General features: G+C 37.7%; 1 protein-coding gene across 5 annotated transcripts in view; it reads left to right on the top strand.

The window, feature by feature from the left end:
- Positions 1-12763, top strand: part of LOC126263191 (E3 SUMO-protein ligase PIAS3) — a 266664-nt gene that overhangs the window by 96507 nt on the left and 157394 nt on the right. For all 5 annotated transcript variants that reach the window (XM_049960248.1, XM_049960247.1, XM_049960252.1 and 2 more), the window contains one exon: positions 1107-1278. In XM_049960248.1, the coding sequence (XP_049816205.1) occupies positions 1107-1278 (172 nt within the window). The remainder of the gene's footprint in view (positions 1-1106; positions 1279-12763) is intronic.

Here is a 12763-nt window from a genome sequence, read left to right as displayed (position 1 = left end):
TAAATGTATACATGCAGAAAAAAGATCGTGAGGAACAAAGAAGTATATACAGATACACAGAACCATTTGACTGAAACATCGGACATGTGGTAACCCAGGCTCAGGTGCTACACTCATTACTGTTGAAGTACCACAGGTACTAATTAGTTGTGACCTGTTGAGTATTTATCAGCCTCCTTTTCTCCCCAAGTTTATATCAGCACTCAAAGAGCTTAGAATATTTATTATTATTTACCTTCATGAGTGATGTTTTTATTTATTTATTTATTTATTACTATTTGTGATAGTTTCCAATTCACCAATGTTTCGTTTCCAGTGACATAGTGTGGCAGTTACACCTAGGTACAAGGATTCTTTAACTTGTTGATAGAAGAAAAAACACACAAACAAATATTCAAGCTTTCGCAACCCGTGGTTGCTTCATCAGGAAAGAGGGAAGGATATATATATATATAATAGAGAGAGAGGATATATTTTCAGGTCCCCAGTTATTATTAGTATTAATTATAATATTAAAAATACATATATCTGGTTTCTACTTTGACTATCTTCAGTGCAGTAATACGGTCTGTATTGGTGTTGAACAGTATATTCCACTTCCTTGAGGAGCACTTTCCTTACAATCTGTAGAACACACATTAGTGTCTCAGTTCCTTTGTAAATATGTATTATGTTTTTATGACAGTATTTACATTCTTGATGATTTCCTCACTGTGGTTCCATGGAACAAAAACTGTAATCGATATATCCCCCAGTACACTGCCATGAAACTTAATACCAAAGTAAACAACAGCTAAGCAGTAGCCAAGCATGAATCTTGGAACTTCAACAGCATTTGAGCACCCCACAACCAAGTTTGCAGAGTATCTGCTGTCTGAGTGAACGGATTTTGCTGAACCCCACACTGCTGTCACAATCAGCTGCATTAAAAGGGTCAACATTGTTACTTTGATATGTTGTCTCAGTGTGATGTTAAGTGCTTTCCTAATTGTAAATCACATATCGGAAAACCATTTGTTACATCAGTGTGTGTGTGTTTTACAAATTATGTAATCAGATTCCAATGGTCATGTGTCTGATAAATCTTTCTTTCCCTATTTTTGTAGCCAAGAAACAGCATGTATGCCAGTATGTACCACCATAACATGTACCCGCCAAAGGCATCACCACCAGCAGCAGCTCCTGCAGCCAGTAATTTTCCAGTTCATCCAGATGTGAGATTAAAAAAGCTCCCATTCTTTGATTTGCTTGGTGAACTGCTGAAACCATCTAGTTTAGGTAATTTTGTGGCATGTAATGAATAAATAAATAAATAAATAACTTATAAAATGATATGATGTAATACCTTATAACACAATAGCAAATGTGGTAGTTATTGTAGTTAAGCTATTAAACCTACATTCTTCATTACACCACACAGTCTGCTCTCAGTACAGAAGCCTGCTGGACCTTTTGTGTATATGGGTGGGGGTGGGGGGAGGACCCCCTTCGTCCATCCCTGTTCAAATGTATGCTGCAGTAATTGTCAGTTGTCGTTAAGTGTATGAAGTGGCCTGTGTTTTAGGCAGGCTTCAGATATGAAAATATTCTAACAACCTGATATAGATAAAGAAACAGCTAGAAACTGACATAGAGGAAGATCAATTTGTGTTCCAGAAAAATGTAGGTTCATGCTGGGCAATGCTGACCTCATGACTTATCTTGGAAGATAGATTAAAGAAAGGCAAACCTACATTTATAGCATTTGTAGAGTTAGAGAAAGCTTTTGACAGTGTTGACTGAACCATGCTATTTGAAGTTCTGAAGGTATTAGGAGTAAAATAAAGGGTGTGAAAGGTTATATTAAGCTTCTGTAGAAACCAGACTACAGTTACAAGGGTTGAAGGATATGGAAAAAAAAAGGCAATAGTAGAGAAAGTAATGGCAGTGTTGTAGCCCATTGCCAATGTTATTCAATCTGTGCATTGAGGAAGTAGTAAAGGAAACCAAAGAAACATTCGGAGAAGGGCTCAAAAGTTCAGGGAAAAGAAATAAAAGCTTCAAGATTTGGCAGTGACAGTAATTCTGCCAGTCAGTAAAGGACTTGGAAGAACAGTTGAGCAATATGAATTGTCTCTTGGAAAGAGATAATAATGATGGTAAGCAATGAAAACCTTGTCACTCCAGTTTGTTAAATTTTGCAGCCGAAATAGAAATGGATTCTCATAAAATAATATAACGTGAAACAGGAAGTTGCTACATGTGTAACTGTATAGTAGAAGCCAAGTTATTGACAGATTAGAGAAATCATGCACATTCAAATCTCTCTTTGATTATGGGGTTCCTGGTAGACAGGATACAAAATACAGACTGTTTATGGCTGTAAATGCATTTATGGAAAAAGGAATTTGTTAATATCAGATATAAATTTGATAGTTGGTTTATTCAGTGTCAAGTCTACAAGTGCTTTTAAAGAATGAGATTTTCACTCTGCAGCTTAGTGTGCGCTGATACAAAACTTCCTGGCAGATTAAAACTGTGTGCCAAACCGAGATTCGAACTCGGGACCTTTGCTTTTTGCAGGCCAGTGCTCTACCATCTGAGCTACCCAAGCACGACTCACGACCCGTCCTCACAGCTCAGGTTCGCAGAAGAGCTTCTAAGAAGTTTGGAAGGAAGGAGACGAGGTACTGGCAGAACTGAAGCGGTGAGGATGGGTCATGAGTTGTGCTTGGGTAGCTCAGATGGTAGAACACTTGCCGGCGAAAGGCGAAGGTCCCGAGTTCGAGTCTCGATCAGGCGCACAGTTTTAATCCACCAGGAAGTTTAAAGTGCTTCTAAATTTATTTGAAATTAAGTATGCGTGTAGTATTCATAAACAGTAACACAAAGCAGTTTTTACGCACTCCTCTGATAAAAGGATACTGAGTGCTCAAAAATGTAAAAACAATCAAATTTTTAACTTTTGGGAAGACACTGATTTGTTCACAACTTGTGTTCCAATAGAATAATGAAATTGAGCTCATTTGAAAGCTCACTTAACATGATATAAAACTTAATTAACTGCAAACATATAGTCATTTTTAATAAAAACATCATTAGTGAATTCTGAGAATCTGTATTTTTAAAATTCTCAAAAAACTTTGACAGATACTTTTTTCCTCTATGTATTCGGAACGCTTCAGCTTGGTATGATCACAACTATCAAACTTTAGATTTAAGATAGTGCTGTAAAAAAAACTTCAAAAATTGCCTTATAAGTTTTGAATTAAAACATACAAGTTGCAAATCTTAAAAAAAAAAAAAATTGGTACACCTGAATACCAGAGATAGACCTAAAATTAGTTCGTTGTTAGTTCTTGTTACTTACTTAGATGATTCATATCAGTTTGTTTCATCGTGTTTCTAGCCAATCAATTTGCTGCTTGTCACAATTGCTGCATGGGATGATGTTAATGTTCACCCTCTAGCAGTTTGAGTATACAAGGTAGCCTTCCATGATACTTACGGAAAGTATGTCTGACTGGGGCATGTGGAAGATGTAGATGGTCCGTGTGGATGTAAGACACTAACTGTGATTTAATCCTTTTCCTAATTTTTTCCAACTATACATCCAAAAAATTTAATAGTGTATCAAGTAAAATATGTTACTTCTCTGATGGAGTAGCAGCTCAGTATAATAATAACTACTTAATCAACCTGTGCTATCATGAAGATGATTTCCATGTTGAAGCCCAATGGCATTTTCAGCCACCTCCCATGGTAAAGGGGCTAGCGATGGTGTTTGTGGAACAGTCAAGCGACTGGCTGCCTGCGCAAGTCTGCAACACCCATACATTGATCACATCATGACACCCCAACAACTTCGTATTTGCCAAGGATAGTGTAGAGGGGATCAGTTTCAAGTGTCCTGCTGTGGAGGATTTTAATTTAAATATATAAAGAAGTTTGAGAAATATTGCACAATTGCAGAGGCACAAAATCTTGAAATCTTTGTTCCCCAAAGCAAGAAAAAAATTACATTTGGACTCTAATGAAAGCAAAATTGAACTGTCAACAACTGTAGACTAGACAGTGATCGAATATTTTTCGATGACACCACAGTATATATTGCTTTTGAATGACTCTGATGGTCAGCATGTGTAGTTGGAAAAAATTAGGAAAAGGATTAAATCACAGTTAACTTCTTAAATCCACATGGACTGTCCACATCTTTCACATTCCCCAATCATATGGACATTCTTTCCATAAGCAGCAGGGAACTAAAGGCAATCTTGAACTCACAAACTGCTAAAGGGCAAACATGTACATTAAGGCCCATCCACATGTGTTGATCGGTCTGTGCAATGTGCACACAGACAGATTGTTGTGTGTGAACAGGAGATTTGTGCAGATATGAAATGTGCGCAAACCTCGAAGTTGGAGGCTTCTAACATTTTGATGACTTAACATGTGAGTGTGGGTCTGGGTTATACTGATTTATTTCCCCAAACCACATTCCACTTCTTTACGAGATGACTTACTTGGGGTCTGCAGCCACTCTTCTTTACTTCTTAAGTTTTAGCTGCTAGAAACTCTCTTGACATCTTCTCCGTTGAATAATGCTAGGTACAGGAACTTTCAAGCCTCTTTTTACTAGTGAAATAAGTAGCCATACAAACTTTACATTTTGTCAATGAACGATGTATTTGACTTTCAAGCAAAATAAAAATTCTCACTTTCAACTTAATATGTAACTTCATTAAGTCTCTCGTACAGTTGTATGTTAGAAACAAATTGATTTACATTCAAAGTAAGTCTGTTTAGACACCATGACTTTCAGAAAATGAGATCGTAAAAACATCTTGCCTCTAACAAGGCTGAGTCAAGATTCTATAAGAGTACGTTTTCAACTGTTTTTGTTTCACATAACAATAGTCAGTGAGACAATAAGCACAAAGCTGCTTATAGATTCCATGGTTCTTCCAAACACACTCACTAACACATCTATGGATTTTGACAGGTACTTGTCGGTGCCACTCAACCGCCGCAACTGATTTTAAACCTGAACACACGAACATGTGACGCACAGTAGGTAGAATTTACAATCCCACACTCGTATCTAGAACATTGATTGTTCGAAATGGTTGAAGGCTGAGAGGTTCTAGAATTTACAGAGAAATTCTCGAATCACTACATTATATGCCCCCCCCCCTCCCCCTCCCCTTCCCCCCCTCAGACCGAAACCGCAACATTTTATACATAATCATTATTCACATAATCACTCATAATAACATTTCAAATCTTAACAGTATACATTTCATATCTTAGCAGCAATCTTTCACTTATTTTTTCTCTACTCTTTTGTTATTTTACTTTGTTATTAAGTCATGAGCATTTATTCATTGTTTTAGTCAGGTTTACTAATATTTAGTAATTGGGAGGACTCTTTCTTTCCTTTAATTTTTTTTTTTAAATTGTAAACTTCAGGTGTTTAGGATACATGGGTAATATTTTGTCTATTCTTATCTTTTGTACTACCTTTTTCCTAGTATGTAGTATTTTCATTATTTGTAGCTTGGAGGAACTCTGGGTGAAGTGAAAGTGTTCTTTTGATACTCATTTACTTCCACGAAACATAATAATGCTAGTAACTCATAGAATTTACACTTTCCAGAATAATTCCTATAAAATTTGTGAATTTGGTCACCATACTGTCCCCTTCTCCAAGGATCAGCACCTGATCCTTGCTTGTGGGTTGACCTTATGAGAGCACTTCCTCTTTCCGTTCTGGCAGGTACACCCCTTACAAAACATCTCTGTTTCTTAGGCCGCAGATCATCCTATCTTCACATAGGTACGTCTTCCCTTTATACTTGGTGAATGCTGGGTATGCCCCCCTTTCCTTTCTGAGTAGGCCTCACGGTTCATTACCCTAATATACATTTCTATGTATACCATAAATAAAGCTATAAATCTATTTTTAACTTCGCATTCATTCTTTAATATATCATTCACTCCCTAGAATTGTCCTCTATTTCTCCACTACTATACTTTCAATAGATATTATGTCTATATACAGGGTGATTCGCGTAAGACGTAACACCCCCTTTACTCCGGGGGCGATTGCACGTTTCGGCAAGCGGTTTTCGGCGAATCATAGCGGACTATGGGGCACATACGTAGGTACATGCACAATAATTACAACGTTTATATTGACCGAGATAATGCAGCAAATACATGTTTTTTAAATGGGATGCTATACTTTATTTACTGTCATTCGAACACTCTGGAAAAGACGCGTATAGTGATGTAACACATGTTGCTATTGTGATTCAAACTATGCTTAAAAGACGCTGGGAAATACTGTATGATTGAAGGTCGAGGTGGTCGGAAGAGGCTGCAGACTGTAAACACGCCTCGTGCGATGCGCAGGCTGAGTTGCCGTGCTCTATGCAGCATGCACAGCCTACGCTACATATGTAAATCCGCATTCCCCAGCGTCTTTTAAGCAAAGTTTGAATCACAATAGCAACATGTGGTACATCACTATACACATCTTCTCAAGAGCGTTCGAATGACTGTAAAGAAAGTATAGCGTGCTGTTTAAAAAACACGAACTTGCCTCATTATCTCGGTCAATATAAACATTGTCATTATTGTGCATGTACCTAAGTATGTGTCCCATAGTCGGCTTTGATTCACCGAACACCACTTGTCGATACGTGCAATCGCACCCTGAATAAAGGGGGTGTTACATCTTACGTGACTCACCCTGTATACTACTTACGTCCCACTATCCTTCAATTCATCAGAGTTTTTATTGTAGTGACGTTGTTTAATGATCAACTGACTAATTCTACTCCTCCTTTCATTTTCCTTCTTTGCACACGCCTCTCTCTTATTTATCCATTACTCACTATTACTTTATAGTTGTTAGTTATGTATGTGCACCTCTTCTTATGTATATTCAATATAGAACCATCATAATTCCCCCTAAATGTGCACAGAATTCCCTATGTACACACCTTTTTCCCCTACAACACGTGGCCGTTCTCACGTCATGATTATATGATTTAATGTTTTTGTAGAAGTGTATATTTGTGTATATGTGGATGCGAGTTCGTGTAGTCTGATTCTTTGGCCTTCTTATCTAAAGATAAGGTTTAGGTTACTAGTAACCATGGAAACAAGGAAGAACTTCAGCCATGGAAGTTTATGAATATGGAAAGAGGGGGAAAAGATAGGCAGGTCCTCAAGATGAGAAGTAAGAAAGGAAAAATAGATGTGGTTGCTACGATAGAAGAAGAGAAAAAAGGGAGCCCCAAAGATAGGAAATTCTTCTCACCCCTCTTCCCCAGGATCCGTACCCCTCAGGTACTTGAGTGTGATGTCGGAGGAGGTTTGGTGTTAAATTGTCTCCTGCAGAATGGAGTTGTCCCACCTTCACCCTTTGAGGTCCCCGAAGGAAATCCTAGCAACCCTTTGGAAACGGCAAATGAAGAAGCATCAGGCACACTTGTTTGTGAGGGCTGTTTGAGAGGTGTGATGTGTGTTTTGTGTTAGTCATGATTTATCTGTTCTTGTAAATCAAGCTTTTAGCTACCATACCCACCCCTTTCAAGATTTATACAAACCGTCCCATCTATGTCACATCTCATAAAAGGTATAAAATACTGTATACAAAATAGAAAAGCTATACACTTCGGTATAACAGTTGTTCAGTTAGTCACATCATATTATATTTTCCACAAACATAATACTCCATTCAATTTATTTCGTCTAGACATCACCTTTTTGTGATTCTCTTAAGTTGTTCTCTATTTTATGGTCATTCTTAAATTATATATATATATATATATATATATATATATATATATATATATATATATATATATATATATATTGGTATATGTGTGGATGAATATGTGTGTATGTGTGCGAGTGTATACCCATCCTTTTTTCCCCCTAAGGTAAGTCTTTCCGCTCCCGGGATTGGAATGACTCCTTACCCTCTCCCTTAAAACCCACATCCTTTTGTCTTTCCCTCTCCTTCCCTCTTTCCTGATGAGGCAGCAGTTTGTTGCGAAAGCTTGAATTTTGTGTGTATGTTTGTGTTTGTTTGTGTGTCTGTCGACCTGCCAGGACTTTCATTTGGTAAGTCACATCATCTTTGTTTTTAGATATATATTTCCTACGTGGAATGTTTCCCTCTATATATATATATATAATCAGTATTGTTATAGGATGGTTTTAGATTTTAAAGAAATTCGGTGCAGGAAAACTATTTTGGAAGAAACACCGAAAACAACTTGGGGTCCGACAGTCGTCACTACGCACGTTAACTCGGAATGTTAACGTCCCTGCGGGTGTAAAATTTTACATCCTTTACATTGTATTTCCCATTTTCTAATGCAGTTGTGGGATCAAAAGAGTCTCTTTCTTCAGAGTCGAGCTGGGAAGGTTTGTTTCATAAGAACCAGGTCACCGACTTGGTACTGAGGCTCTACAGCCTTTTTGTTATGCTTACTTACTCTTTGCTGCACCTTTTCAATCAAATTTTTAGAAATTATTTTCTGATTTACTTTGTAATTGACACTAGGTTGTTCAGGCCAATTAAAATACTTAATTAAAGGTTCTCCTACAAAAGGTTTGCCTATAACATCTAAAGGTGTGAACCCAGTCGATAAATGGTGTAATTCATTTAGGGTAATTTCAAAGTCCTTAATTTTCGTTGCCCACAAACTACATTTTTCATGGTAGTATGTACGACATAATTTCCCAATTTCCTTCATTGCGCGTTCACACGGATTTGATGATGGGTTATAATTGAATATTAACACTTGTCAAATACTTTCCCACACTAGGAATTCTCTAAATTTGTTACTCACAAATTGTGCTCCATTATCTAAAAGAAACCCTTTTGGTTTACCTACTTCTAGAAAATATTGTAAACAGTGTATAACTGTCTGTGTATTTGCTCTCTTAATAGGGTATAGTTTAACATATGTTGACCAACATTCTATGATAACTAAAACATGATACTCCTTCCTTTGCTTGTTGAATTAGTCCAAAGAAATCGGCTGCTGTAAGGTCGTGTAATGACTTATGGATAATAGGATACATTCTGTATTTCACGTGAGTATTACTCTCTTTTTACTTTCTAGCAAGTTTCACAGGTTCTAATTAAAGATGCTATTTTATGCCCTAGTTTCTGGGAATAATAAAATTTATTCATATGAGATATGTAGTTTTTGATTCAGAAGTGGCCATACCCTGTGCGAACATACCATACAAGTTAGTCTTCCATTACCTTCGGAATACATAAATGCCAGTGCTGTGATGTTACACTGTCTCTCCAAAACAAGTTATGATTTACAATTTTCCATCTTCCCAATTGATTAGGAGGTAAAGTTTCTGGGAGAGCATAAGGGAACAATTGACAGGAATGGGGGAAAGAAATACAATAGAAGAAGAATGGGTAGCTTTGAGGGATGAAGTAGTGAAGGTAGCAGAGGATCAAGTAGGTAAAAAGATGAGGGCTAGTAGAAATCCTTGGGTAACAGAAGATATATTGAATTTAATTGATGAAAGGAGAAAATACAAAACTGCAGTAAATGAAGCAGGCAAAAAGGAATACAAACGTCTCAAAAATGAGATCGACAGGAAGTGCAAAATGGCTAAGCAGGGATGGCTAGAGGACAAATGTAAGGATGTAGGGGCTTATCTCACTAGGGGTAAGTTAGATACTGCTTACAGGAAGATTAAAGAGACCTTTGGAGACAAGAGAACCACTTGCATGAACATCAAGAGCTCAGATGGAAACCCAGTTCTAAGCAAAGAAGGGAAAGCAGAAAGGTGGAGGGAGTATATAGAGGGTCTATACAAGGGCGATGTACTTGAGGACAATATTATCGAAATAGAAGAGGATGTAGATGAATATGAAATGGGAGATACGATACTGCGTGAAGAGTTTGACAGAGCACTGAAAGACCTGAGTCGAAACAAGGCCCCCGGAGTAGACAACATTCCATTGGAACTACTGACGGCCTTGGGAGAGCCAGTCCTGACAAAACTCTACCATGTGGTGAGCAAGATGTATGAAACAGCCGAAATACCCTCAGACTTCTAGAAGAATATAATAATTCCAATCCCAAAGAAACCAGGTGTTGACAGATGTGAAAATTACCGAACAATCAGTTTAATAAGTCACAGCTGCAAAATACTAACGCGAATTCTTTACAGACGAATGGAAAAACTGGTAGAAGCCGACCTTGGGGAAGATCAGTTTGGATTCCGTAGAAATGTTGGAACACGTGGGGCAATACTGACCCTACGACTCATCTTAGAAGCTAGATTAAGGAAGGGAAAACCTACGTTTCTAGCATTTGTAGACTTAGAGAAAGCTTTTGACAATGTTGACTGGAATACTCTTTCAAATTCTGAAGGTGGCAGGGGTAAAATACAGGGAGCGAAAGGCTATTTACAATTTGTACAGAAACCAGATGGCAGTTATAAGAATTGAGGGGCATGAAAGGGAAGCAGTGGTTGGGAAGGAAGTGAGACAGGGCTGTAGCCTATCCCCGATGTTATTCAATCTTTATATTGAGCAAGCAGTGAAGGAAACAAAGGAAAAATTCGGAGTAGGTATTAAAATCCATGGAGAAGAAATAAAAACTTTGAGGTTCGCTGACGACATTGTAATTCTGTCAGAGACAGCAAAGGACTTGGAAGAGCAGTTGAACGGAATGGACAGAGTCTTGAAAGGAGAATATAAGATGAACATCAACAAAAGCAAAACGAGGATAATGGAATGTAGTCGAATTAAATCGGGTGATGCTGAGGGAATTAGATTAGGAAATGAGACACTTAAAATAGTAAAGGAGTTTTGCTATTTGGGGAGCAAAGTAACTGATGATGCTCGAAGTAGAGAGGATATAAAATGCAGACTGGCAACGGCAAGGAAAGCGTTTCTGAAGAAGAGAAATTTGTTAACATCGAGTATAGATTTAAATGTCAGGAAGACATTTCTGAAAGTATTTGTATGGAGTGTAGCCATGTATGGAAGTGAAACATGGACGATAAATAGTTTGGACAAGAAGAGAATAGAAGCTTTCGAAATGTGGTGGTACAGAAGAATGCTGAAGATTAGATGGGTAGATCACATCACTAATGAGGAGGTATTGAATAGAATTGAGGAGAAGAGGAGTTTGTGGCACAACTTAACTAGAAGAAGGGATCAGTTGGTAGGACATGTTCTGAGGCATCAAGGAATCACCAATTTAGTATTGGAGGGCAGCGTGGAGGGTAAAAATCGTAGAGGGAGACCAAGAGGTGAATACACTAAGCAGGTTCAGAAGGATGTAGGTTGCGGTAGGTACTGGGAGGTGAAGAGGCTTGCACAGGATAGAGTAGCATGGAGAGCTGCATCAAACCAGTCTCAGGACTGAAGACAACAACAACAACAACAACAACAAGTTCTGGAAACACAGAAAATACTTCTGTGAAATAAGAATCATGAGGGATGTTCTCTGTTATTCTTTGAACCCTCTCTTTTACCCCGATGTTCGGATATTCTGCTGACATAAAATTAATGGAAAAAAGAACGCTGGGCCCTTCCATATGTTTCAAGTCTTCCATTACTATGGGTAGCCTCAATAATGCATCAAGTACTATATTTTCAGAACCTTTTATGTATCGTACCCTGATATTGTATTCCTGTAGGAGAAGCATCCAACAAATCAACCTACTGTGTAGTAACCGACTAATCATCAGAAAGGATAAAGCTTGATGATCTTTATAAATATGGATTTCTGATCCCCATACTAGTGTTTGAAACTTTTGAATACTCCACACAATCGCCAATAGTTCTTTTTCAGTAGCTGTGTAATTTAGTTCGTGCTTATTTAGGCTATGGCTAGCTAAAGCTATTGTTCTCCTTGGAAAAATTCAGCAGCAATACTGTAATCAGATGCATCTGTCGAAATTTTAATCCATTCGTCCATAACTGGATGATGTAATATGGGTGACTCAACAAGCGCTCCTTTTAACGTTTCAAATTCATCATTTGCACCTTGAGCCCAAGTCGACGGTACTACCTTTTTTAATAAATGTAAAATTCTCACATCATTTAACTCCTGCCCTTGTACGTTCCGTTGATAGTATCCGGCCATACCTATAAATCCTTTTAATTTTCTTTCATGTGTGGGGTGTGGACATTCTTTGACAGCTTTCCCTCTACCCCTACAATATGCCCTAAGAACTTAAGTTCTTGCCATGAAAAAAAAAAGATTTTGACAGCTTCCCCGTAATACCTTTCTCTTCAAATTTTTTCAGTGTCTTGCACAAAGTTCGACAATGTTCCTCCCAAGTAGGTGATATTATTAGGATATCGTCTACGTGTATTATCAAATCCTTCAATAAATCTCTCCCTAGTGCTTCATCTAACGCATGTATAAATACGGACACAGAGATATTAATTCAAAATGCTAATACGTTGAAATGATATGATTTTCCATCAAACAGAAAGGCTGTATACTTTTTGGATTCTGGATGTAATTGTATCTGCCAAAATCCCACGGTCAAATCCATCGTACCTTTTCAAATTTGAATAACAATTCGTTGATGTTAATCGACCGGTTGCTCTCCTTTTCTATATGTCAATTCAATGTACGAGCGTCCAAGACTGATCGTACCCCACCTGTAGTTTCCGTCACCACTACCAGAGGATTATTCCGTACAATGGGACTTTGTTCTATAATATTATTATCAATCATTTTGTTAATCTCCTTCCAAACTGCTCCCT

Source organism: Schistocerca nitens, chromosome 6, assembly GCF_023898315.1.
Source record: "Schistocerca nitens isolate TAMUIC-IGC-003100 chromosome 6, iqSchNite1.1, whole genome shotgun sequence".
Lineage (NCBI taxonomy): Eukaryota > Metazoa > Arthropoda > Insecta > Orthoptera > Acrididae > Schistocerca > Schistocerca nitens.
The sequence above is the reverse complement of the archived record's forward strand: the minus strand, read 5'-3'. Positions and strand labels throughout refer to the sequence as shown.